Source organism: Triticum dicoccoides, chromosome 4B (assembly GCF_002162155.2).
Source record: "Triticum dicoccoides isolate Atlit2015 ecotype Zavitan chromosome 4B, WEW_v2.0, whole genome shotgun sequence".
NCBI lineage: Eukaryota > Viridiplantae > Streptophyta > Magnoliopsida > Poales > Poaceae > Triticum > Triticum dicoccoides.
The window spans coordinates 351078368-351106355 of record NC_041387.1 but is presented as its reverse complement, the minus strand read 5'-3'; the positions used below and the strand labels follow the sequence as shown (position 1 = coordinate 351106355).

At 47.3% G+C, this 27988-nt stretch overlaps 2 protein-coding genes and 1 long non-coding RNA gene across 4 annotated transcripts; 2 read left to right on the top strand and 1 right to left on the bottom strand.

Annotated features, from left to right (window-relative positions):
- Nucleotides 1–160: 160 nt before the first annotated feature.
- LOC119296138 (metal tolerance protein 2-like) lies at nucleotides 161–25916 on the top strand. Of its 2 annotated transcripts, XR_005144888.1 has the most exons (13): nucleotides 161–526; nucleotides 599–668; nucleotides 1285–1382; nucleotides 1594–1742; nucleotides 3235–3350; nucleotides 3684–3780; nucleotides 23115–23199; nucleotides 23305–23367; nucleotides 23905–24010; nucleotides 24317–24456; nucleotides 24766–24857; nucleotides 24953–25575; nucleotides 25656–25916. XR_005144888.1 is itself a non-coding variant. In XM_037574529.1 (12 exons), the coding sequence occupies exons 1-12, from the start codon at nucleotides 197–199 to the stop codon at nucleotides 25140–25142; spliced, it is 1536 nt and encodes a 511-aa protein (XP_037430426.1). In that variant the 5' UTR covers nucleotides 161–196; the 3' UTR covers nucleotides 25143–25916. The 2 variants fall into 2 exon arrangements, 1 of the variants encoding a protein (XP_037430426.1); XM_037574529.1 differs by having other exon boundaries at nucleotides 24953–25916.
- On the top strand, nucleotides 25164–26854 carry LOC119296139 (cleavage and polyadenylation specificity factor subunit 7-like). The gene is made up of 2 exons (XM_037574530.1): nucleotides 25164–25717; nucleotides 26531–26854. Exons 1-2 carry the CDS (start codon nucleotides 25201–25203, stop codon nucleotides 26629–26631), a joined length of 618 nt encoding a protein of 205 aa, XP_037430427.1. The 5' UTR covers nucleotides 25164–25200; the 3' UTR covers nucleotides 26632–26854.
- Nucleotides 25682–27484, bottom strand: LOC119296140. Its single transcript, XR_005144889.1, has 4 exons — nucleotides 27369–27484; nucleotides 27202–27289; nucleotides 26848–27005; nucleotides 25682–25783 (listed from the first exon to the last, which is right to left on the bottom strand). It is a non-coding gene; the product is annotated as an uncharacterized LOC119296140 (long non-coding RNA).
- Between the last annotated feature and the right edge of the window lie 504 nt (nucleotides 27485–27988).

The window sequence follows — 27988 nt, the reverse complement described above, 5'->3', positions numbered from 1 at the left end:
AATCTAGAAATGGCGTTGCGAAGAAAAGTTAGGAGAAAAATTCAATAGATTTTTTTGTCCAGGTGGCAAATTGCTGGCGAAGGTGGGAGGAGCGGCCGGCAGGCGGCAGCATGCGTACTCTGCTGACGCCACCCCGAAGGATCCGGAAAACCAGAACGATTCTCATCAGAGCGCACCTCCTCCTCCCCTTGCGCGAATGGGCCTCCGCTTCGCCCACCTCGCCGGCGGGGTCGCCCGAGCCGCCTTCTCTCGCCGTGGGCCACACCTCTCCGCAGCGTGCGCCCACCGCGTGCTCGCCCCTCTCGCCTCGCCGGGTGAGCCAAGCGGCGGCAACTGGCTCATCCCTGCCCGCGGCCACGGTGGCCACTCCCACCACCACGGCGAGGAAAGCGGCGAGGCATCTGAGAAGATCTTCCGCTTGGGCCTCGCTGCTGACGTCGTCCTCACCGTAGGGAAAGCCATCACCGGTTACCTCTCCGGCAGCACGGCCATCACCGCCGACGCCGCTCACTCCCTCTCTGACATCGTACGTCTCGGAAACAAGTGCGCAGCCATTTTCTTAATTGATGCTAATGGTGCAGGATTTTGATCTGTGCAGGTGCTGAGCGGGGTGGCTCTGCTGTCGTACAAGGCGGCCAAGGTTCCTAGAGACAAGGATCATCCGTATGGTCAGTCCGAACCTTGTTCTGCTCACCATTCCCACTTTCTCGAGGAAACCAATTGTGCAGGCATACGAGAGACTGCCCTTTCCCTCTTTAACAGAACCAACGATTTGGGTTCAACTCAGCTTGTTTTGATTTCTAATACATGCGAAAAGCGTACTGCAAAATTATCATGAGGGATTCAGATGCAAGAACTAGTAATTCCCAGATTAATTCATCAAGGACACTTTCCACCTTCCATTCTTCAGATTTATGATTAAATTGTTAGGCCCATAAAGAAAGTTAGAGCTCAGAATATGGTCATGATCTGATTATTAATTACCTCATGTTTTTTCAAAATCATTGGTTGGAACAGAACATCGATCTGTCATATGTAACATGTAAGCTCTCACTGTTTGTGCAAGTGCACCATTGCACCTACATGCATGCTCTATGTGCATATCATATCCAGAAGAAAAATAAAACAGGAAAGTGCATTATGCTATTGCTTCTACATTTTACTTGAATGACCCCCTGTTGTAGTAAACAATACATACAACAATGTCGTTTTGTTACCACATTCTCTGCTTGTGCCCACAAAACATTGAGGGTTTACCTATCAACATTTCCTCTCCACTCCCAGGTCATGGAAAGTTCGAGAGTTTAGGAGCTCTTGGAATTTCAAGTATGCTGTTGATTACTGCAGGTGGGATTGCCTGGCATTCTTTTGAAGTTCTTCAGGTCTAATACTTCTCATTAACAATCATGCAAAATTTATGTATTTAAGTTATATTTCCTCTGTTCCATAATTCCAAGAATTATGGAATGGAGGGAGTATCATTCTTTGGTTGGTACTTTTTTTTGACAATAGGTGGATGGTTTCTTCTGATGACTGGTACTCCGGTAAGACATGATTATGCATGGACTTAATGTGCTGAATTCTTTGTTTCAGGGAGTTATGTCTTCTGCTCCTGATATAATTGGCAACATATCACAGATGAATCACAACCATGGTAGTGGTGGGCATAATCATGCAATAGATTTGGAACATCCAGTCCTTGCATTGAGTATGACAACCTTAGCAATATCTATCAAAGAAGGGTATGTGGATAGTGTCATAAAGCATTGCCTAATGGTTTCCGTTTTCTATTAAGTTTGACGATTTCATTTTGTTGCAGTTTGAAATATTGTTCGCTATTTTTTTCGCTAGATTTTACCGTGTTCGATGCAGCCTCTCTGCATTGTACTGTGCAGGGGTAAGGCTTGCCTCAAATAACCCTTCCCCAGACCCCACCTGCTGTGGGAGCTTCTAGCACTGGGTTTGTCCTAGATTTTACTGTGCCATGAGTATACATGGACAACTGCTTCTATTTTCTGTTAGATTTGATGGTCTACCACAACAGATTTTTATATTTAGCATCATCGATAACCCCATACCAAACTTATTTCCAAGGTCTGACCTTTTTGGCAACATTACTGGGTGTGGAGCAGCGAAATCACACTGCCATGCTGCTGGGTGCTGGGCCTGGCGTGGTAAGAACTGCCATATTTCGGCTCAGTACAGGACTTAATCCATGGCGCAGCCAAAAGGGTCAAATCTGTAAATAAGTTTTGGTCTGAATTATAACAAAGTCATAAAAAAAAAGGGCAGCCCGATGCATGCAGCTCCCGCTTGCGCAGGGTCCGGGGAAGGGTCCGACCACTTTGGGTCTATTGTACGAAGCCTTACCCTACATTTCTGTAAGAGGCGGTTTTCAGGACTTGAACCCGTGACCTCATGGTCACAAGGCAGTAGCTTTACCACTGTGCCAAGGCTCCCCTTCATAACAAATTCATAAAGACGATTAAATTATTAAACTCTTCTGTTTTGTAGCCACTAATTTTGTTTGCTACCTTTGTTCATGGAGGATATGTCTCTACTCTTATAAAAAACCGAGTTGGTGATGATGGCGTGCCTGCCATCTTGCAATATATATCGTTCGATCTATATCTGACGGATAGAAAGCAAACTATGGCAATTTTGCAAAAAGATACCCGCACCTCTCCATATTTGCAGATAAGGCGTTCCCTCGTTCATCCTTATCTCTCACAACCTCATTGTTGAGCAATTAAAAAAGAAAGTCTCTGGAACAATCTAGCATGGTGGCCACTGTCAGCGTCGTCCATCCCCATGCCTTCGCTCAGTCCGACCATCAATCACCACCACGCCCCACTCCTCCTCGCCTTATCTCTCCTTTTTCTTGAGATATCATTAGTTTTTACACGTGATTACTCCCGCATGGTTTAATCACAACAGGTGTTTTGTAAAAAAATGCATCTTGATGTTCCGTGCAATGCACGGGCATCTTGCTAGTAAAGCTTGAAAAATTGAAATTTAGTCATGTAGATTACTGTGTGTACAACTTAAACAGGCCATATATTATGATATATTGCTATCATAATGATGATTTTCTAGCCATTTTATATCTGTATCAAGATTTCCTTGTGGTTCTTTGTTTAGTATGAACTTACTTTCTTGATTTTCTTGTAGAGATAAATCTCATGTGATATTTCATAAGATGATTCATCAAGTTTTACTATACTGGAATTACAGGCTCTATTGGATTACGAAAAGAGCTGGGGAGAAGGAAGGGAGTGGGCTGATGAAAGCTAACGCATGGCACCATCGTGCGGATGCTATTTCATCTGTTGTTGCCCTAGTAGGGGTAGGTAAGACCTTCAATGATGCTTGAACTTCCATTTTACTAGAACTTTGTGTTACATTCTTATAACATGAATAGTTGGTTCATTGCTATCGTGAGCCTCGAGTTCAAGATAACACCATGAATCTATGTTTAGAGTCTGAAGTAAGAAATTTGTTTGCATATCAGTAGAGCTCTACTAGGCCTGATGGTGAAAAATGTGTGCATCATTTTGTGTTGTTGTTGCAAAGCAATCTTAGTTTGTGAATTTCACCAAAAGATGTTGTTTACTTATACTATCTTCAAGGAGAAACATGATTTTTTAATACCCTGATTATCTTTTGCTTTTAAATTTTTACAGGTGGCTCCATTGTTGGATTACCTTATCTTGATCCACTAGCTGGCCTTGTTGTCTCAGGCATGATTCTTAAAGCTGGTGTCCAGACAGGATACGAGAGGTAACTATTTTAGGTGTGTCAAGTGATCTTCAATTGAACTCTAATCAATGTATCTTCTTAACAAGTCATGTTTACAGCTATTTTTCATCCGTTTCTCCATATTTAGCGCTTTATACTCTCTGCCTCCAGAATATCGAAATCAAGGGGTAGCTTTCTAAAGGGGTAGCTTTCTAAAGTCACATGGATGGAAACTAATCAATGTATCTTCTTAACAAGTCATGTTTACAGCTATTTTTCATCCGTTTCTCCATATTTAGCGCTTTATACTCTCTGCCTCCAGAATATCGAAATCAAGGTGTAGCTTTCTAAAGTCACATGGATGGAAAAGTATATAAACCATGAAATAATGCAATGTGCTCATTTACACCGAAAAAGGCTTTCGCCTCGCTTTATAAATAAAGCAACCAGAGAACAAAGTCAACATGGTACCATTTGAACAACACACATACACAACGCCACCGCAAGCAAGGTCCAACACACAGGCACATAAACACTACACAGGTTCAACTGTGGGCACAGCACAACAAGCCCAACACAGACACAAGGCACGCACAACACATAAACGGTGCTGGCGAGGTAGAGAAGATCTAATCCGGCTTCGGTGGTGGTGGGGGAAGTGGTGGAGCCATCCGGAGAGCCATCACGCGAAGCTGGGTGATAATGGAGGTGATGGCGTCTCTCTCTCTGGGGCGGCTAAGCGGCCGCCAAAGCTGCAAATAACCAGACCATTTAAACAAAGCGTCAATCGCGCGACGAAGAGGGATACGCTGAATCACAAGCTTATTCCTAACAGTCCACAACGTCCAGGCTAGCACACCGATGGTCAACCACCTAATGTGGCGAGACGAGGGTGGTAACGCCTGGAGTTCGGCGAAGAGAGCGGGGAAGTTGTGGTCCCAGCTTCCACCCACTATTTCGCGGAAACAGCTTCAGAGAAACTGCGCGGAGACGCAGGTGAAGAAGATATGGTTCGACTCCTCTTCAGGCCCGCAGAGCGGGCAACGCCCATCACCATGGCCGTTGCGTTTCAGGACCTCCACGCCGGATGGAAGGCGGCCGCGAATCCATTGCCACAAGAAGATCCTAATCTTCAAGGGGAGCCGAATCTCCCAGATGGTGGTGAAGAGCCTCAGGACCCGACGAGGGAGCTATAGCCTGGTAGAGAGATTTAGCGGAGAATTGCCCAGATGGCTCTAGTCGCCACCTGGTGCGGTCATCTCTGATGACCCACAAGTGTAGGGGATCTATCGTAGTCCTTTTGATAAGTAAGAGTGTTGAACCCTACGAGGAGCAGAAGGAAATAATAAGCGGTTTTCAGTAAGGTTTTCTCTGCAAGCACTGAAATTGTAGGTGATAGATAGTTTTGTGATAAGATAAATTGTAATGAGTAACAAGCAATGAAAGTAAATAAAGTGCAGCAAGGTGGCCCAATCCTTTATGTAGCAAAGGATAAGCCTGGACAATTTCTTATAATGAGAAAGGAGCTCCCGAGGACACATGGGAATTATCGTCAAGCTAGTTTTCATCACGTTCATATGATACTTTGATAATTTGATATGTGGGTGGACCGGTGTTTGGGTACTGCCCTTACTTGTACAAGCATCCCACTTATGGTTAACCTCTATTGCAAGCGTCTGCAACTACGAAAAAAGTATTAAGGTAAACCTAACCACAATATTAAACATATGAATCCAAATCAGCCCCTTACAAAGCAACGCATAAACTAGGGTTTAAGCTTCTGTCACTCTAGCAACCCATCATCTACTTATTACTTCCCAATGCCTTTCTTTAGGCCCAAATAATGGTGAAGTGTCATGTAGTCGACGTTCACATGACACCACTAGAAGAAAGACAACATACATCTCATCAAAATATTGAACGAATACCAAATTCACATGACTACTAATAGCAAGACTTCACCCATGTTCTCAGAAACAAACGTAACTACTCACAAAGCATATTCGTGTTCATAATCAGAGGGGTAATAATATGCATTAATGATCTGAACATATGATCTTTCACCAAGTAAACCAATTAGCATCAACTACAAGGAGTAATCAACACTACTAGCAACCCACAGGTACCAATTTGTGGTTTTGATACAAGATTGGATATAAGAGATGAACTAGGATTTTGAGAGGAGACGGTGCTGGTGAAAATGTTGATGGAGATTGACCCCCTCCCGATGAAAGGATCGTTGGTGATGACGATGGTGATGATTTCCCCCTTTCGGAGGGAAGTGTTCCCGGCAGAACAGCTCTGCCGGAGTCCTAGATTGGTTCCGCCAAGATTCCGCCTCGTGGTGGCGGAGTTTCGTCCCGTAAGGTTGCCCATGATTTTTTCAGGGTAAAAGCCCTCATATAGTAGAAGATGGACAGCGGAGGGCCACCAGGGGGCCAGGAGACAGGGGGCGCGCCCAGTAGGGGTGGGCGCGCCCCCCATCCTCCTGGCCAGGGTGTGGGCCCCCTGAGGTATTTCTTTCACTCAATAATTCTTATTAATTTCAAAAACAGGTTTCGTGGAGTTTCAGGATTTTTGGAGCAGTGCAGAATAGGTTTCCAATGTTTGCTCCTTTTCTAGCTAGAATTTCAGCTACCGTCATTCCCCCTCTTCATGATAAACCTTATAAAATAAGAGAGAATAGCTATAAGTATTGAGATATAAAGTGTAATAACAACCCATAATGCAATAAATATTGATATAAAAGCATGATGCAAAATAGACGTATCAACTCCCCCAAGCTTAGACCTCGCTTGTCCTCAAGCGGAAGCCGAAATCAAAAAATATGTCCACATGTTTAGAGATAGAGGTGTCGATAAAAATAAAATACGGATATGAGGGCAGCATGATCATTCTTATAACAGCAACATATATAGATCTATCACATGCTTTATTATACTCAAGTAACAATCAATTCACAATGTCAAGTATGATTCAGAAACTTTGTTGGGAACTAACAAACTATAATCTCAGTTATTGAAGCAATTGCAATTTATCATAACATCAGAAAGAGTCAATAATAAAGCTTTTCAGCAAGTTCACATACTCAACTATTATATAGTCTTCTACAATTGCTAACACTCACGCAATACTTGTGGTTATGGAGCTTTAGCCGGACACTTAAAAAGATAGGGGCTTATTGTATTGCCTCATAACATATTCATCTTTAGGTGATGTCAACAATAATAGCCCATGCTAACTTGTATCCAATTGAATATATGTATCATGATCTTTTAAACATGAAGAGTTTGCCAAAGGATAAAATGAAAAGGGAAAGGTGAGGATCACCTTAACTCAAGCATAAAGTAAAAACATAAAGTAAAAGATAGACCCTTCGCAGAGGGAAGCAGAGGTTGTCATGTGTTTTAGGGTTGAATGCACAAAATCTTAATGCAAAAAACGTCATTTTATATTGCTCCTTGTATATGGATCTTTATTATGCAGTCCGTCGCTTTTATTGCTTCCACAACAAGATCGTATAAAGCTTATTTTCTCTGCACTAATAAGTCATACATACTTAGATAGCAATTTTATTGCCTGCAACATGACAACTTACTTGAAGGATCTTACTCAATCCATAGATAGGTATGGTGGACTCTCATGGCAAAACTGGGTTTAAGGATATTGGAAGCACAAGTAGTATTTCTACTTAGTGCAAGGAATTTGGCTAGCATGAGGGGAAAAGGTAAGCTTAACATGTTTGGAAGGTCAATGACAATATACTTTAACTGAGATGTGAGAAAGCATAAACCATTACGTTGTCTTCCTTGTCCAACATCAACTCTTTTAGCATATCATACTTAATGAGTGCTCCCAATCATAAAAGATGTTCAAGATAATATATTTATATGTAAACCTCTCTTTCCCTATTATTTTTTATTAATTTGCAACAATGACCAAAACTACGTTTATCAACTCTCAACAACTTTTATGCCTCATACTTTTTATGTATGAAGTCATCACTAACCATAAGATCAATATGAACTCTTTTATTCTCTACTTTCTCAAGATCATAGCAACATAGAAAAGCCCTTGACTCAACATTAATCTTTATTATAGAGCTCACAGACTCAATTACATAAAGAGATCACAAAGCAAAACTCAAAACTATTTGATATCAAAACTTCAATCTACTAGATCAACATACTACTAAAAAGATCGAACTAAATAAAACGGTAAAGATAGAAGTGTGATGGTGATACGATACCAGGGCACCTCCCCCAAGCTTGGCAGTTGTCAAGGGGAGTGCCCATATCCATGTGATTATGTTCTTGGAGGTGGTGAAGTAGGAGTTGTTGATGATATAGGTTTGTCGTCCATCTTCCTCAATTTACGCTTGAGTATAGTATTTTGCTTTTTTAGGTCCTCGATCTCTTGCTCAAGGCTTAATACTTTTTTGCACAATTCCTGTTTATTTTCCTGCAAGAGATGAAAAGGGATAAACTCGATTTTTGGCTTCTTTACTTTATCAGGGAGGCTTGACTTTTTAAACTTCACATGCATATCCCCAGGTTGAGGTAATGGGGTTTCGTCCTCGTCTGAACTTGTCTTCTCCTTTCCCTTAGGCTCATAGTCTTCTTTTTCTTCAGAGGTTCAGCCGTCATGTTCCAAGTCCTCGTAGACCTTAGGATCTGCAAGGTAATCAGCCATGTAGCTTTCCCCTTTCCAATCCTGAGATGACATAATGTTTTAAATCTGCAACAGAAATAGCTCGAAACTAAAACAGAAGATATTTACGTGATACGGTGGTCAAAACCTTCGGGAATTTATATAATGAATTTTTACCGACCAAAATACGTAACGTGCAAGAAAACGGAGTCAGGGAGGCACACGAGGTATCCACGAGACAGGGGGGCGCGCCCAGTAAGGGTGGGCGCACCCTTCACTCTCGTGGAGGCCTCGTGTCCTTTTCGGACTACTTCTTTCTTCCTAAAATTCTTAAATATTTCAAAACTGATAAAAATTGCCAATGGAGTTGTTTTGGAGTCGGTTTACTTACCGTACTACATACATATTCCTTTTCGTAGTCTGGAACATTCTGGAAAGTGTCCCTTATTTATTTCTCCGGGGTTACGATTTCAATAATATTAGTTTCAACATTGATAGGATTACCTAAGATGTAATGTTTAATTCTTTGACCGTTCATCACCTTTGGACTTGTGCATTCGAAGTTGTTGATTTTTATGACACCAGAACGATAGACCTCCTCGATAACGTAAGGACCTTCCCATTTAGAGAGAATTTTTCCTGCAAAAAACCTTAAACGAAAGTTGAATAATAACACATAATCACCTACGTTAAATTCACGCTTTTGTATCCTTTTGTCATGCCAGCGTTTGACTTTTTCTTTAAATAGCTTGGCATTTTCATAGGCTTGAGTTCTCCATTCATCAAGTGAGTTAATATCAAACAACCTCTTCTCACCGACAAGTTTGAAGTTATAGTTGAGCTCTTTAATAGCCCAATATGTTTTATGTTCAAGTTCAAGAGGTAAATGACAAGCTTTTCCATAAACCATCTTATATGGAGACATACCCATAGGATTTTTGTATGCAGTTCTATTGGCCCACAATGCATCAACAAGTTTTTTGGACCAATTCTTTCTAGATCTATTCACAGTCTTTTGTAAAATTAATTTGAGCTCTCTATTGCTCAACTCTACTTGCCCATTAGACTGCGGATGATAAGGAGATGCGATTCTATGATTAACATCATACTTAGCAAGCATCTTACGAAAAGCGCCATGAATAAAATGTGAACCACCATCAGTCATAAGATATCTAGGGACTTCAAACCTCGGAAAAATAACTTCTTTAAGTATTTTGATAGAGGTATTATGATCAACACTACTCGTTGGAATAGCTTCTACCCACTTAGTAACGTAATCAACAACAACTAAAATATGTGTATAACCATTAGAGGCAGGAAAAGGCCCGATATAATCAAAGCCCCAAACATCAAAAGGTTCAATAACAAGAGAGTAATTCATAGGCATTTTTTGAAGTCTACTAATGTTACCAATTCTTTAACATTCATCACAAGATAAGACAAACTTACGAGTATCTTTGAAGAGAGTAGGCCAATAAAACCAGATTGCAGTACCTTGTGTGCAGTTCTATCTCCAGCGTGGTGTCCTTCATAGGATTCAAAATGACATATGCTCAGGCATACAACGTCTAATAACACCATCTACCCCTTTATAAAGGTGTGGGACATCCCAGAAGTAATGTTTTAAATCATAAAAAAACTTTTTCTTTTGCTGATATGTGAAACTAGATGATATAAATTTAGCAACAATGTATTTAGCATAACCAGCATACCAAGGAGCAGTACGAGAAGCACTAACGACCGCTAATTGTTCATCAGGAAAGCTACCATCAATAGGCAGTGGGTCATCAAGAACATTATCTAACCTAGACAAGTTGTCTACAACGGGGTTCTCAACAATCTTTCTATTAATAATATGTAAATCAAATTCTTGGAGCAAGAGAACCCATCTAATGAGTCTGGGTTTAGCATCTTTTTTTCCATAAGATATTTAATAGCGGCATGATCAGTGTGAATAGTAACTTTGAAATCAACAATATAAGGTCTAAACTTATCACATGCAAACACAATTGCTAAGAACTATTTTTCAGTAGTAGCATAATTTCTTTGGGCAGTATCAAGAGTCTTACTAGCATACTGGATAACATTCAATTTCTTATCAACTCTTTGCCCTAAAACAACACCTACAACATAATCACTAGCATCACACATAATTTCAAATGGTAAATTCCAATCAGATGGCTGAACAAATAGGTGCAGTGATCAAAACTTTCTTAAGTATTTCAAATGCTTCTACACAATCATTATCAAAGACAAGAAATATCTTTTTGCAATAAATTAGTCAGAGGCCTAGAGATTTTAGGAAAGTCCTTAATGAACCTCCTGTAAAAACCGGCATGACCAAGGAAACTTCTTATACCTTTTATGTCCTTGCATCTTTTCAATAGCATCAACTTTAGCTTTATCAACTTCAATACCTTTATCGGAGATCTTGTGCCCCAAGACAATGCCTTCATTAACCATAAAGTGACACTTTTCCCAATTCAGGACGAGGCTAGTGTCTTCGCATCTCTGCAAAACTCGATCAAGGTTGCTCAAGCAATCATCAAAAGAGGATCCATAAACAGAGAAATCATCCATGAATACCTCACAAATCTTTTCACAAAAGTCAGAGAATATAGCTATCATACATCTTTGAAAGGTAGCAGGTGCATTGCATAAACCAAAAGGCATACATCTATAAGCAAAAGTACCGAAAAGACAAGTAAAAGTAGTTTTAGATTGATCCTCAGCTGACACAGGTATTTGAAAGAAACCAGAATAACCATCTAGAAAGCAGAAATGTGTATGTTTGGATAGTCTTTCTAGCATTTGATCAATAAAAGATAAAGGATAATGATCTTTCTTAGTAGTTTTATTTAATTTACGGAAATCAATTACCATCTTATAACCTGTAATAATTCTTTGCGGGATCAATTCATCTTTATCATTAAGAACAATGGCAATACCTCCCTTTTTAGGAACAAAGTGGACAAGGCTTACCCATTCATTATCAGCAACGGGATAAATTATACTTGCCTCAAGGAGCTTTAGTATCTCCTTTCTTACCACTTCTTTCATCTTGAGATTCAGTCGTCGTTGAGGATCTCTAACTGGTTTAGCATCGGCCTCCAAATTAATTTTGTGTTGGCATAACGTGGGACTAATGCCCTTAAGATCATCCAGAGTATATCCAATAGCAGCCCGGTGCTTCTTCAGAGTTTTCAGTAATCTTTCTTCTTCTTGCTCTGAAAGGTTAGCACTAATAATAACAGGATATATTTTCTTTTCATCAAGATAAGCATATTTAAGATTATCAGGTAATGGTTTGAGTTCAAACACGGGATCACCCTTGGGTGGAGGGGGATCCCCAAGAATTTCAACGGGAAGGTTGTGTTTCATCATAGGTTCCTGTTTAAGGAACACTTCATCTATTTCCCTTTTTTCTTTCATAAACATATCATTTTCATGGTCAAGCAAATATTGTTCTAATGGATCAGTAGGAGGCACGGCAATAGAAGCAAGATCAATAATCTCATCCTTACTAGGTGATTCTTTATCACGAGGTTGTCTACGAAACTTAGCAAAATTAAACTCATGAGACATACCACGTAAGCCAATTGTGACAGTATCCTTTTCACAATCAATCTTAGCATTAACAATATTCAAGAAGGGTCTACCAAAAATAATGGGACAAAAATCATCTTGTGGGGAACTAAGAACAAGAAAATCAGCAGGGTATTTAACCTTCCCACACAAGACTTCAACATCTCTAATAATCCCAACTGGTGAAATAGTATCTCTGTTGGCAAGCTTGATAGTAACATCAATACCTTCCAACTCAGCGGATGCAATATCATGCATAATTTCTTTATATAAGTCATAGGGTATTGCACTAGCACTAGCACCCGTATCACATAAGTCATGATAACAATGATCTCCTATTTTAACGGAAATAACAGGCGTGCCTACCACAAGTCTATGTATCTTAGTATCTGGTCTAGCAATATTAGCAGTCTCACCACAGAAATAAATAACATGCCCATCTAAATCATCATCCAAGAGATCTTTAACCATAGCAATACTAGGTTCAACTTTGATTTGCTCAGGAGGTGTATAAGTTCTAGTATTACTCTTACGAACAACAGCCGAAATTTTAGCATGATCCTTTATCCTAACAAAAAAAAGAGGGTTTCTCAACATAAGTAGTAGGAACAATAGGATCACTATAGGTGACAGTCTTTTCTTCAACTGTAATAGGTGCAACTACCTTTACTTCAACGGGAGAGTTATATTTAAATCATTTCTCCTTAGTGAGATCAAGGTGAGTAGTAAAAGATTCACAGAAAGAAGCTACTATCTCAGAATTAAGTCCATATTTAGCGCTAAATCCACGAAAAGCACGTTATCCATAAAAGATTTAACACAATCAAACTTAGGTGTCATACCTGACTCCTTACCATCGTTGGAACCCCAATCTTCAAAGTTGCGTTTACTTCTTTTCAATAAGTCCCATTTGAAATCAATAGTCTTCAGCATATAAGAACCAGCACAGGAAGTATTGAGCAGGTTGTGATCATTAAGAGAAAGCCGAGCATAAAATTTTTGAATAATCATTTCTCTGAAGAGCTCATGATTGAGGCATGAATATAACATTGATTTAAGTCTCCCCCAAGCTTGAGCGATGCTTTCTCCTTCGCGAGGCCAGAAATTATATATGTAGTTACGATCATGATGAACAAGATGCATATGATAGAACTTCTGGTGAAATTCTAGCTTCAATCGTTTATAATTCCAAGATCTCATATCATCACATCGCCTATACCATGTCAATGCATCTCCCTTCAAAGATAAAGGGAAGACCTTCCTTTTGACAACATCATCGGGAATACCTGCAAGCTTAAATAATCCACAAACTTCATCCACAAAGATAAGGTGTAAATCGGGATGCAATGTTCCATCTCCTGCAAATGGATTAGCTGGCAGTTTCTCTACCATACCCGAAGGAATCTCAAAGTAAATATTTTCAAAAAGTTCAGTGGGTTGAGGAGCAACTCTTTGCTCTTCTGGTTGGGGTGGAGATACCCCGAACAAGTCCCTCAAAGGATTAGTTTCTATAGTGACAAGTAACAGAAAATTTTAGCACACTATATAAATGTTTCCTTACCAAATTCCACTCACCAAAAGCGCTACGCTCCCCGGCAACGACGCCAGAAAAGAGTCTTGATGACTCACAAGTGTAGGGGATCTATCGTAGTCCTTTCGATAAGTAAGAGTGTCGAACCCAACAAGGAGTAGAAGGAAATAAGCGGTTTTCAGTAAGGTTTCTCTGCAAACACTGGAATTGTAGGTGATAGATAGTTTTGTGAAAAGATAAATTGTAACAAGTAACAAGCAATGAAAGTAAATAAAGTGCAGCAAGGTGGCCCAATCCTTCATGTAGCAATGGATAAGCCTGGACAATTTCTTATAATGAGAAAGGAGCTCCCGAGGACACGTGGGAATTATCGTCAAGCTAGTTTTCATCACGCTCATATGATTCGCGTTCGGTACTTTGATAATTTGATATGTGGATGGACCGGTGCTTGGGTACTAAGCTATATGCTTAACACATGCAAGTCGAACGTTGTTTTCGGGGAGCTGGGCAGAAGGAAAAGAGGCTCTCTTACTTGGACAAGCATCCCACTTATGATTAACCTCTATTGCAAGCGTCCGCAACTACAAAAGAAGTATTAAGGTAAACCTAACGACAACATTAAACATATGAATCCAAATCAGCCCCTTACGAAGCAACGCATAAACTAGGGTTTAAGCTTTTGTCACTCTAGCAACCCATCATCTACTTATTACTTCCCAATGCCTTTCTCTAGGCCCAAATAATGGTGAAGTGTCATGTAGTCGACGTTCACATAACACCACTAGAGGAAAGACAACATACATCTCATCAAAATATTGAACGAATATCAAATTCACATGACTACTAATAGCAAGACTTCACCCATATCCTCAGGAACAAACGTAACTACTCACAAAGCATATTCATGTTCATAATCAGAGGGGTAATAATATGCATTAATGATCTGAACATATGATCTTCCACCAAGTAAACCAATTAGCATCAACTACAAGGAGTAATCAACACTATTAGCAACCCACAGGTACCAATTTGTGGTTTTGATACAAGATTGGATACAAGAGATGAACTAGGGTTTTGAGAGGAGACGGTGCTGGTGAAAATGTTGATGGAGATTGACCCCCTCCCGATGAGAGGATCATTGGTAATGACGATGGTGATGATTTCCTCCTCCCGGAGGGAAGTGTCCCCGGCAGAACAGCTCCGCCGGAGCCCTAGATTGGTTCCGCCAAGGTTCCGCCTCGTGGCGGTGGAGTTTCGTCCCGTAAGCTTGCCCACGATTTTTTCCATGGTAAAAACCCGCATATAGCAGAAGAGGGACACCGGAGGGCCACCATGGGGCCCAGGAGACAGGGGGGCGCGCCCAGTAGGGGTGGGCGCGCCCCCCATCCTCCTTGCCAGGGTGTGGGCCCCCTGAGGTATTTCTTCCGCTCAATAATTCTTATTAATTTCAAAAACAGGTTTCGTGGAGTTTCATGATTTTTGGAGCAGTGCAGAATAGGTTTCCAATGTTTGCTCCTTTTCCAGCTAGAATTCCAGCTGCCGGCATTCCCCCTCTTCATGGTAAACCTTGTAAAATAAGAGAGAATAGCCATAAGTATTGAGATATAAAGTGTAATAACAACCCATAATGCAATAAATATTGATATAAAAGCATGATGCTAAATGGACGTATCAATCTCCAATATCAAGATCAGGCTCGTGCAGAGCGATGCAGTCGAGTAAGTCCTGCCAATCAGCATTCTCCGCCGGTCCAAATGGTCTTCGGAACGCGAGTTGCCCTAAGTCAATAAGGGCCACCGCGACAGAGATCCGCGGATCTACCGCGATGTTGAACAGGTCAGGAAAGTGAGCCGCGAAGGGGGTGCCCCCAGCCCATCTATCGAACCAGAACAGCGTGGTGGTGCCAGATCCAACCGCAATCGAGGTCCCGATGCGGAGGACTGGGAGGAGCTGTATGATGGATTGCCAGAACTGGGAGCCATCGGACCGCTGGCAGAAGGCGAGTGGCTGGCCACGGAGGTATTTCGGCTGGATGACACGAAGCCACAAGCCACCCTCTCCATTCGCAATCCGCCAAAGCCACCTAGTCAGGAGGGCAATGTTCATGCGTTTGGAGGACATGATCCCGAGGCTGCCCTGATCGCGAGGTTTACAGATCTCCATCCACCGAACCATGTGGTACTTCTGTTTATCGCCCTCGCCATCCCAGAAGAAGCGCCCCTGAACTGTGGCAATCTCATGGTGCAGAGTCTTAGGCAGGCTATAGAAGCTCATAATGAATAGGAGCAGGCTGGACAGGGACGAGTTAATGAGCATCGTCCGGGCTGCCTTGAGAGCCAGCGACACTGCCAGGGTTCAATGCGGTGCTGTAGCTTACCCACTGTGGGGCGCAGCTCAGCCACCATGAGCCTCGTCTCGCTAATGGGGATCACCAAATAAGTCGTGGGGAAGCTCCCGAGCTGGCAATTAAGACGGTCCGCGATGCTCTGCCGCTCGTCTTGGGAGTATCCCAAGACCATGAACGCACTCTTATCAAAGTTGATCCTGAGGCCAGACATCTGCTGAAAGCAGAGCAGGAGGAACTTCAAGTTCGTGATGTCGCTCGCTGAGCCTTCCATCATGATAATGGTGTCATCTGCATATTGGAGGAGGAAAATCCCATTCCTGCCTGCTATATGCAGGACAATGCCCTTAATATGTCCCGCGGCCTTGGCTTTATCTAAGATGTCTGCCAGAGCATCAACAACCATGTTGAAGAGGAACGGAGAGAAGGGATCGCCCTGACGAACCCCACAGAATGTGGGGAAGTATGGTCTAATCTCGCCATTTACGTTAACCACGGTCCGGCCCGAGCAGACCATTTGCATCATGCGGGTCACCCATCTATCGTCGAAGCCCTTCCGGAGCAAGCATTCCCGAAGGAAGGACCAACTGACTGTGTAATATGCCTTGTGGGAGTCCAGTTTCAGGAAGACCGCCTTGAGGTGTTTGGTGTGCACCTCATGGAGTGCTTCGTGAAACACTAGGACTCCATCAAGGATATATCGGCCCTGGATAAATGCCGACTGATCAGTGTGAGTGATCCGGTCCGCTATGGGGGCCACCCTAATGGCGTACTCCTTCGCAAGGATGCGGAAGATGACATTGATCACCGTAATTGGGCGGAAATGGCGGATATCCGATGCTCCAGTTACTTTGGGGATGAGGTTGATTATCCCAATGTTCAGCTTGGTGAGGTCGATGGATCCTACATAGAACTCCTCAAAAAGGGCCATCACCTCCGGCTTAATTACCTCCCAGAAGGTCTGGAAGAACTTCACCGGGAGGCCATCCGGGCCGGGGGCCGAAGATGGATTCATGCCCTTAATGGCCGTCCACACTTCTGCCTTGGAGAACGTGGCCGTTAGGGCCACGTTGTCCGCAGGTGAGACACATCTGTGGGTCGGCCAAATGTCTTGCACGAGGGCAAGCCCTCCCCGAGGGGAGGCAGAGAATAGGTCTCTGTAAAAGCCACCTACATGGGCCCGGATGTCCTCTGGCTGCTGCAGGAGGGTCTCTCCATCCCAGAGAAGTGGGATGGAGTTACGGAGTCGCCGGCCGTTGGCGATGGCCTGGAAATAGGCGGTATTGGCATCCCCCTTGAGGACCCAATTCTGCGTACCCTGCAAGCGCTAGTATGCCTCCTCATCCGTGTAGATGACCGTGAGCTTAAACATGGGAATAGTTTGGACTCAAACCATAATTTCAAATCGGTTTTCCTATTGGTCTCTTTTGGTTTGGATTAAATGGGTTGAGCTGCTAATGTAAGCTGGTTTGGTTTGGGCTTTTTCTATTATTGGCTTGGTCTGGTTCGGTCTGGTCACACACCAAACAGTCTCAAACCATTCCAAACCATGGACTGAGAACTAAATCAAGGACCAGGTTAGGATCCCGATCAAAGCAATCACCCTTTTTTTTGCCAGCGAAAGCAATCACCCATTGGCAACGTCCTCCTCGTCGTCTCCACTGCTGGTGCCGACGATGATGCTCCTGCAGTCCTGCTCGCTATGGCACGTCCATGCTCCAGCATGGACTCGATCGGCGCGTACTGCGGCAAGAATGATGCCAGTGCGGAGACACAGACCACCATCGACCAGGTTCTCGCGGCCTCGTCCCGCACGCCTCCGCCTACTACACCACGACCACCATCAGCCGCTCCTCCTCGGCAATATGGGGCCTTGCGCAGTGCCGCGGCGACGTCCCACGGTAGGACTGCGTGCTCCGAGTGGCCGCAGCGATGCCGACACGGGCTACACGCTCAGCCTTCTCAACACCCAGAACGCCACCGGCATGGACTGAAGGGCCTGGACGCGTTCGACCGAGCGCAGGGAAGCTCATGTCCGGCAACTCAGACGACGGTGTGAACAGGGGGCTGGCGACGGACATGGCGCGGCTCGGTGGCAGCAGCGGCGGTGGACTGTGGGCTGTGTGTGGCGCAGGCGGTGTCCGAGCTGCGCAACTACTGTCGGATAGTGTGATATACAACAGTCACATGGCGCCCTACGAGATGTACCCGTTCTTCTTCCCGCTCGACTGAAGGGCCTGGACGCGTTCTTCTTCCCGCTCGACGACGCCGGCGAGTTGGCCGACGAGGTTGGACAGTGCGGCGCCGGCGAGTTGTCCGACCGAGGTCGGACAGTGCGAACAAGTTCGTCTTATACCATGATGGATTGAGTGCAGCTCGTCACATACAGTGCTAGTATCTAGCATTATAGCTTGTTCTACTTCTATGTACGTACGTTGTGGTGGTGAGTAACATGCAGCAGCAGCAGCTAATCACCCTTCCAATGCCTCTCTTCCCGTAGTAATCGGACACGCCCTTGGTTTGAAACTTTAGGTTCAAACTGTAAGTGGGGAATGGTTTGGATGGGTTTGGCTTGAAAATATGTACAGTTTGGATTGGTTTGGAGTATAGCATTTGCAGTTTGGTTTGGTCTGGTCTGGCTGTTGGACTCATACCTGTATGGATTGGGCTGGGTTTAATCTGGATTACAAACTATTCCCAGGTTTACGTGAGCTTGTCCTCCAGGGTCCTCGACAGGGTCTTCACATCCATTCCTCGGCCGAGAGGCCCACGGCATCAGCACGGAGATCGAGGGGCTGGATGGCCTCTAGGAGGGCTTTCTTTCGCTTCCGGATGTCCCGGCCCACGTTAGCACCCCATCCTTTCATGAATTGCCGTGACCGCTTTGCACAGAAGTGCCAGGAGTCAATGGCCGAGAGGGATCGATGGGGGGCTTCGCGTGCCTTGCGCCACCGAGCGACCACTGCAGCGGCAAACCCAGGCTGGCGCAACCAAAAGGTTTCGAATCGGAAGCGGGGCGAAAGGGGGGGCGCTCGTTCTCCGAAGAGAGGAGAAGGGGGACGTGATCGGGACCAATCCGAGTAATCGCTCGGAGCGAAGCTAGGGGGCAGCGAATGTTCCACTCAGGAGATGCGAAGACCCTGTCGAGGACTGAACGGGTAGGCTCCGCTTGGCGGTTGGTCCAAGTGAACCTGGCCCCGACTCTATCTAGCTCGCGAAGCCCCATGTCCGCGATGCAGTCATTGAACATATGCATCCGAGGGAAGTTAACCAAATTATTGCTCTTGTCTTCCTCCGTCAGGATGAGGTTAAAGTCGCCGCCCACAACCACCGGCAGCTGGGCGGCCGCAACCTTCCTGCGGAGCTCAGCGAGGAAGGCCTCAAAGCGGCGGTGATAGGCCGGGCCATAGACCGCTATGATCTCCCATTTGAAGTTAAGGGTCGCTCGAAGATCTCCATGCTAACGAAGAACTCGCCCCGGTCCATGCTTCCTACCTCAAAGGTGGCATCCTTAACACCTAGAAGGATGCCACCCGAGTGGCCCGTGCTCCCACTAGAAGGGAGCCAGTGCCAAGCAAATAAGTCGGAGCTCAAACACTCGAGTTCCGATAGGGAGAATTCCGTATGCATCGTTTCTTGGATGGACACAATGTCAATTCGTTCGTTGCGCATGTACTCTATCAGTTGGCGGTGCTGGCCAGATGGCCGAAGCCGCGGATGTTCCAGAATAGGGTACGCATCACGAGACCATTGGGGGGCTGCTTGACCCCAAGACTCGGGATGCGCGGAGGGCTGCGGTGCGGGAGCGGGTGCGGCCCCGGATCTCAGCGGGATCGGCCACCGCACACGACTGAGCGCTTGGGGTGGCCTCGGAGGAAGGCCCCGAGGAGGTCTGCAGGCGCGCGCGGGCCTCGGCAAGGCGCTCATCGAGGATCTCTCGAGCGCGAATCGCCTCAATCTGAACTAACGGGGGCTCAATCTCTCCCCTGAACACGATGGCCGAGTCCGCAACCACCTTTGCGAGGTGGCCAAGCGGTGCCGACTCTAGAGCAGAGAACGAGCAAGTAGCGGGAGTAGCTGGAATGGATGGAGTACCTGGGCTACCCTTCGGCCTGGCCGCCTCGATCCGAGCACTACGGCGAGAGGACGTCACCGGGGTCGAGGTCGATCTGCCCCGCCTGGAGTAGGCCGCAGTCCGAGGTGGGGGGGGGGGCGGCCACAGGGGTGTTCACCACCGCCGACGCCCCACCTAGGGCGGTGCATGTGGATGGGAGCAGGGCCGGAGGAGACGCGATCCTGACGACGTCCAGAGCCAGCAGGGTCGGGGTCAAATCGGCACCAGGGGGATCAGTCACCCCCAGGTCTGTCAAGCCGAGCTGGGGGCGAGGGGTCGAGGGGGGTGGGTCCCGGTTCCGGTCACTCCCCTCCACCTCGGGTGGTGTAGGAGCAGCAGGCGAAAGCTGGGCGGCAGGCGTCGAGTCGGCCTCAGCTGAGAGCGCAGTGGGGATGCCGGAGTGAGTACCACCTGGGGAGCGCGGGGATGATGCTGGGAAGACCTGGAGGCTCGCATCAGATGCGTCATTGCCGTCAGCGGGAAGCGGAGGGGCCGAGAAGTGGGATCGGCCGACCCCTGCGCTACCCCTGGCAGCCGAGGCGGGAGGCTGCTCGTGGCGGGGACTGTCCTCGCATTCCTCATCGTTGTCCTCTGAGCCGGAGTTGCGGCCGTGGCGGGGGTCACGGTCGCTGCGATGGCCCCCATGCCCCCACCATCGGGGCCATCCCCCAAGAAGCTGTCGTCGGGGATGCGGGGGCGACCAATGTGGTTCGGCGGCTCGTGAGAGATCCGGAGGTCGAAACCCTGGTCGTTGAAGAACACACGGATCATGGCACGGAGCTTGGATGAGTCAAGGGATTTGACCTTGACCCGCACCTCCTCCTCCTTGCGGAGGGAAAGCTCGTCCACCACGACCACCTTGCCGAGGATGCAGGACATGTTCCGAATGACCCTCTCCGAGCGGGCGATGTCGGGGAGGCCGCCGATGAGGATCCATGCCGTGTCCAGGACGACCACTGCCAAGGGGTCTCGGACAGGCACAGAGATGTCCACCACGAGCTTGTTGAGCGCGAGGGTGATGTCGCCGCTGTGGGTGCCGTAGCCGTGACTGACCGCGTCGGGGAACACTACCGAGAACTGGTTGTCAACCAGTAGGGTGACCTGCCAGTCCCAGGTGCAGTGGTAGAGGTGGTTGAGCTCCGCCTCGATCATCTCCGGAGAAGCCACCCCATCCCGCACGGTGACAATCGCCAGAAGCAAGGGTGAAGGCGGAGGGATGTCAGGCACCTCGATGTGGAAGTAGCCGAGGCCCTCGATCCCATGCCCGTACATCATCAACTCTTTCGACATCGGGCGGTTGGGGCATAGGGCAGCCGGATGGCCGGGGTCCGAGCACACAAAGCAGCACTGAGGATGCGTACATGCCACCTGGGAGTGTCCAGCGAGGCCGCAGTTGAAGCATTTGACGAGGTCGGCGGCACGGTTATCGGGGAGCAGGGCAGCCGACGCGGGGGCCGCCGGATCGCGCAGGGGGCCAGCGGGCAGGGCCGAGCCATTGCCGTGGCCCAACCTTTTCTTCTTCTTCCTCTTGCCCCCCTGCCAGCCCCGGCCAGCCCCGCTGGTGCTTGGAGGAAAGCTTGGCTCGCCGCGGGATGGCTCGTATCGGCGGGTGGCGGCGTTGGGGATAGGCTGCAACTGTTGTTCGGTGTGAGCAGGAGAACGGGAGTGACCCCCGCGGACTGGGGAGCGGCTGCCGTCCCGGCGACGAGGCGGAGAGGGGGAACAGCGGCGTTGAATCCTCCAGTCGGTGGCAGGAGCGGGCGAGCGGGACCGGGAGCAGCCCCGGGGTCAGCCCGTCGGAGAGCGGCGCGACGGGGAGCGGCGGTCGGAGTGGGGCGGGGAGCGCCGGCCGTCGCGTGCCAACAGCTGCCGGCGAAGATCCTCTTCGTGGCACACAACGTCGGGGGAGGGCCGCGAAGAGTCCCTGCGGTCGTCGGAGCGCCGCTTGGGGCGCGGCCCTTCGTCGCCCCAGTCGCGCGACATGGGCGCGGATGAGGACGGCGCAGGGAGGGAGCTGGGTGGGGTGGCGGCGGGGAGGGAAGACCGGGCGGCGATGGCTAGGGTCTCGGGGGCGGATTCGGGGATCCGATGCGGTAATGGTTGCCGAGGGAAACCGGTCGGAGGCCATATCGAGGGGCCACCTGGATGGGCCGGCCCACTAGTGACCACAGGTGGGATGCCCCGACGCGAGCAAGATTCGGCCCACAAGGGCGCGCTGGGCCCAGGCCGCGACCGGCCCACCTGAATGCGACCCAGCCAGCAGGGCAGGGGGTTGGTAGCGAGGGTTTCCCCATCCGCCGCCACCCCCACCGCGGCCAGCGCCTGCGCCAGGGAGGAGGGAGGAACGGGCCATGGGCGCCGAGGCGTGAGACGGTGCGAGAAGCGGAGGGTCGAAGAGCCGAAGGACACGATGAATGGTCTGAATGGGGAGCTGCGCATGAGGATCGGGGAGCTAGCCGGTGCGGCGGCCGGGCGGCGAGGTGGGGTTCCGGCCGTGCCGGCGAAGGCAGCAGGCGCAGCGGAGCGCGACGAAACGCGAGCGCGACCTTGGTCGGACCGCCCCGCGATACCCCACGCCGGAGCGCTGCGGCGGCGAGCGGTCAGGGATCCCAAGGCGGCTTTATTTTCGGGCGTCGGCGGGGGAGCCGCCGCAGCGTGCCGGCGCGACCGCGAGAGAGCGTCTGAGCAGCCACGCCGGGACGGTCGCTCGCTCTCCATGCGGGTCACGGCCGGCCGGGCCGGGGGGTCCCGGCGCACGATCGGACGGCCGGTGGCCTCGTCATCCTGCTCCGCGAGGTCGGCCCACCGAAGCACCGGAACTGGCGCAGGGGGCGGGGAGGGGGAGGAGGAGGCGGCGGGCGGTGCAGCCGCGGGAAGGAGCTCAGGCGACGGGGATGCCGGCAGCAAGGCCGCGGGCGACGAGTCGCCCTCCAGGTCGCGGGAGCTGCAAGCCTCCATCCTCCCGGTCACGAACCATGTGCTCATTTCTTCTGTGGTAATACTGTTATGATCATAACTTCCTGCTAAATCAAACACATAGAATACAAGGTTTTATAGCTAAGCATACTATATTCTTTTACAGTTCAGTGTACACGAGTCTTACAATTTTGATGTTGCTATGGATGGTGACGTTCTTCGAACTTAACTTGCAGTACACTAGAGCTTGTTGATGCAGCTGTTGATCCATCGCTTCTAGAACCAATCAAGGAAACAATTGTGAAGGTTGATGGTGTAAAGGTACAATATTAGCTACTCCCTGAAGTTTCATTTTTCTCCGCAACAATGTGCTGTTGTATACTTGAAACCCTCAAGTGACAATTAACATTCTTGACATAATGTTAGGGGTGCCATCGGTTGAGGGGAAGGAAAGCTGGGACCTCCTTGTATCTTGATGTGCATATCGAGGTACTCCCTCCTTCCCAATATGTTGGGTGTATTAGGAATTGCATGCAATTCCATAATATAAGGCGCACAGTTACAAATCTCTGCTAACGATCGCTAGTTTCCAGGAAAAAAAGAATACGAAGACCACCCTCTCGTGCGGTCAGTTCCCACAATCGCTAGTTTCCAGGAAAAAAAAGAAGCAGGGGGGAGGAGAACGAGGGGTGAGTGGGGATAGTTAACGATCGCTGGAGGCCTTCCCCTGAGTGATGTGAACGGGGCTGAAGTAACGAACAACCTACGTTAATTATCGTACTCCCTCCATTCCAAAATATAGTGCGCCCGCGCTTCCCGAGGTCCAACTTTGACCATAAATTTAACCAACGAGACCGACTGCGGCGGGAGAAAAAATATATAATTGGCTGTGTGAGAATTTTTTCAATACTAGAAGTCTAGAGCTATGATGATTGATTGGTCGTGCAGAGGGCACTTAGGCGCGCAGTCTAGAATCAGATAAATGCTGATAGCCTTAAGTTGATCCTGATATTTATTATATTGCAGGTATATCCTTTCTTGAGTGTCAGTGCAGCACATGATATCGGGGAAACTGTCCGTCATCATATACAGAAGACGCATAATCAAGTTGCCGAAGTTTTCATACACATAGGTACAGAATGGTCTCTATATTCCACCTGTCAATGTGAAACTGGCCAATAACAGAACTATCGTTTGTACTTCGTCATGTTTTACATGCATCATAGTTGGGATCATTTACCGTTGTAGCAGCATTATGCATGTTTCCATCCAATTGATAGCCTCTTAACATTTGTTCCTAGTAGGCTACTGTATTTCCCAAATTTGTTAGTCGCCATTGGGTATAATATTGTAAGCCTGGAACTCTTGTCCCCGGTGGTTAATTATACAACTGTGTGGAACCATCAACTGGAACATTCCTGAAGTACACAAATTGCAGACCCCTCATATTCAATGGGTGCTAACGTGGACAAAAAAAGGATTTTGGAGAACTTGGAGAGAAGAAATTCAGACGTTATTCCACGTCAACGAAGTGCAGAAGCTATGGTGTCCGATATAATTTCCTCCCACCTTCCAAAGGTAAATAGTATTTTTCTTCATGAAGTTGATTGTTCACAGTTATTAGCTCCTGTGCAAAGTTAATGGGAATTAATGCAGAAGATGCAAATATCTAGTGAGATGACGAGTGCAGAACTGTATCGATTTGAATTGAATGAGGTTTGAACAGCAAATCTGGTCGATAAAACTAGCTACAAGAGATGAAAATACAAGAAACAATATACAGTAGTGCCAATTTATTAACTGAAATATTGTGCCTTTTTCAGAGAGCTTCTTTTACCTCTGTAGCGAGAATTCATATGTACGACTCAAAACCATGATTTGATGCAGAAAATGTGTCTTGAACATCTGATGCTGCATTACTTACAAGGACGGGTGTTGCTTCAGGTCCAAGTTTCAATGTCTCCAGAAATTTTGATTCGGTAATCAACCTTTATCCTCCAGCCCAAAGCTCCAGTTTATACAGTATTATTCTAATAATAATCCTGTGTCCATCGCCAATTACTAAACTTTGAAGGGATGCGATGGACATCGCAAAAAAAGCCGAGGAGGAGATCATGAAGGCTGACGCCAGCATATGTCAAGTCAGCGTACAGCTGAGATTGGGGCAACAAATTGAGCAACTTCAGCTGGCCGCAAGCAAAAGCGGAGCAAACGATCTACTCCCTCCGTTCGGATTTAGATGTTGTGGGGGTTCTAAAATTTGAACTACGAAACATTTATAAGAAACCCCCTGCGCATCTTCAAATTGTACAAAAATAGACGATGACAGGCGTGCGCGGCTCGCGCTTGAAGAATCGGCCGCCGGCGAGGCTACAGGCCAGTGGAGCTCCAGCCGCCGGCCTGATCCCGATCCTTATCCCCTGCCAAAAATCTCCTGAAGCTCCTCCGCTGCCTCCGGCCGTGGATCAACGGAATCGAGGCCATCTCCTCCCACCACGACCGCCGCTGCCCCCACGAGCTCGACGCCGACGGCCGACCTCAGTCCTCCCCGAGCCAGTCCGAGCTCCCCCGCGCCGAGAGCTACGCCCGCCTCGAACCACGCTTGTCGGAAAGCCACGAATCAACTTAATCGCCACCGTCCCCTCCCAATCCGGTCGCTGCTTGCCGCCGCTGAAGCTCGTCACGGTAGCTCCTCCGGTAAACAAAAACAGCGGCGCTCATGCTTCTGCTTCTGCTTCTGCAGCCGGTCGAGCTCGTGCTTCTGCTTCTCCCTGCAGCCGGTGGAGCTCGAGCTGCTGCTGCTTCCCTGCCTTCGAGTTCTTCTCTGAAGAAGTTACAGGTTGCTGCTGCTGCTCCTTGCTCTGAAATTTTCTCAAAGAATCTGAAATTGCTGCTGCTCCTTGCTCTGAAAAAACATTCCCCACTGAAAGCATTGGAATGAATCATATAATAACCAGTACTAGATTTTTTAGCCTCTGCCTCTGCTACTGAAATCGAAACTTGAAAATGAAATTGAATTGAATTGGAGTATTAAATCACAGTTTTTTAGTCCCCATTTCTGAACCTATGCTAATCTTGCAAGCAGTATAACACCAGGCAATGTACTCCAAATACTATAAGAACTGGAGTAAAAGATGACACAGAATATAAGAAGTACTCCTGCATATCACACCAATGATAGGTCTAATTTATGTTACTCAATGAAAGTAGAAGAAAAATGTTTCAGAGAAATATGTTACCGAAGGTAAACCTAGAAAATGAGTTATATCTAGGACAGGCCAGTGCAATTATGCCTTCATTTCAGAGAAATCCAGTTAAAATGACAGGTGTACAACTGTACATGCTGTAAGATTTAATTAAGATTACACTGTCACTGCTATACAAGGCTGAATCTTAGTGTCAGTTATCCAGGATTTAACTAAGATTTAATTATACACTGTCAATTTCAATGATTTAATTAAACATACTATATGCAATTCAGCACAAACGTTTGATTATCCCACTCTACTTACTGTCAATTGGCAGGAGTATAACTGTCAATTGTCCAGGGCTGAGTCTTAAAATGACAGGAGTATGTTAATTATTCAGGGCTGAATCTTAACACTGTATTTGATCATGTCACTCCACTTACTGTCAATTGTACTCTATGCAGTTCAGCACAAACATTTCAACACTGCAACGTTTGTATGCAAGAATAAATTGATGTTTCTAGGACACCACCAGAATAAATTGAAACAAGATAGCATTCATTAGGTTCTGAAATGCTGTGGGAGTATAATGCAACAAGCGGATGTTTTTAGAGTAAAGCAACATATACTGCGACAACAATCTATACACATGAGTGAAGAACAAGTTCTGAGCATGACTGAATTTAGGAGCATCTCTGAATTTAACTGAATTAAGATCTGACTACAAAGACAACAGAAATTTCGTAGAGTATGAAAATAAAACCAGGCACTGACTGCTTACCAGCGAACAGGATTTTCCAACTCAACTATAGGCTTCATAGTCAATGGGCATATACTATATTTAGGATGTTGTCAGGTCTGGATGTTGTTCTGGGTGCTGGTCATAACAAGTTCCTCTTGTTCGTCACCAGGCATCGGTTGACCTGCATGGTGAACCTCCTGCAGAGACAGAGCACAAGCACACAAAAGGCCAGGCACTTTGAGATCACACAGACACATTCTTCAGCATCTTTGGTTAAACAGCTTCTGTGCGCATCTTTGGTTAAGGAACTCAGCACCTAGCAAATGCATCTACAGCACACAATTGCAGATAATCTTCTCAACAATCAGAAATAAGAGTCTCTGAAGCACATACCCAAACAGCCTCTTTGAACTGCCGTATGAGCTGGTCCTTGTGTCCCGACGATCAGCTTTCTGAAATCAGTCCCCTTGACCTTCTCGACCTTCGTATCGATCAGCTTTCTGAAATCAGTTGCCTTCCCAAACCAACAGAGTGCAGACAGTTAGCAGCACGGCCCGCACCTGGTCAGACGGCTGGTACGCCCCGGGCACATTCTTCACCGCCTCGGCGAGGTACGCGCAGTCCTCGTACGAGGCCACGAGCTCCTGCACCGCATCCTCGAGCTGCTTCACCTGCAGAAATCCATCGGCACCAGGAGGATCTGGGAGGGAGAGAGGATGCGGTCTCCCCTGAAGCTAGCGGCCACCGGCGCCAGGAGCTTGGCGGCGGTGAAGGCCTCGCATCGACGGAATCCGTCGCTGGCTTGAACTCAAAGGTCGAAGCTTGAACTCTGTCGCCGCGGGAAGGAGGAGAGGAGCGCGGCGAGGCCACCGAAGATGGAGGAGGAGAGCACGGCGACGCGATAGAAGGTGGGGAGGGGAGGGGGAGGGAGGAGAGCGCGGCAGCAGCGCGGGGGCGAGCCAGCGGAGAGCACCGAGCGGACCGCGGCGGCCAGCCGGAGAAGAGAGTGAGGGCGAGGACGAGGACCGCGGGTTCGGTCGGAAATAGATGGAGGGGGTTTTCCCAAAAACAACGTCGCGACATCTAAATCCGAACGGAGGGAGTACATGCAGAAAAGCAGTAGAACGGGGCGCATATCCTGCGCAGTGCAGCCATGCTGGCTCAGTCAGCTGGGATGGTA

Bases quoted from the DNA above. Each gene is read 5' to 3' on its own strand.
- LOC119296139 (XM_037574530.1), top strand. From the start codon at position 25,201: ATGACAGGCGTGCGCGGCTCGCGCTTGAAGAATCGGCCGCCGGCGAGG. The intron at 25,718-26,530 runs GTTGCTGCTGCT...TACTCTATGCAG, and splicing joins CTTCTCTGAAGAAGTTACAG to TTCAGCACAAACATTTCAAC.
- LOC119296138 (XM_037574529.1), top strand. From the start codon at position 197: ATGGGCCTCCGCTTCGCCCACCTCGCCGGCGGGGTCGCCCGAGCCGCC. The intron at 1,383-1,593 runs GTCTAATACTTC...TCTTTGTTTCAG, and splicing joins ATTCTTTTGAAGTTCTTCAG to GGAGTTATGTCTTCTGCTCC. The intron at 24,858-24,952 runs GTAATCAACCTT...TAAACTTTGAAG, and splicing joins TCTCCAGAAATTTTGATTCG to GGATGCGATGGACATCGCAA.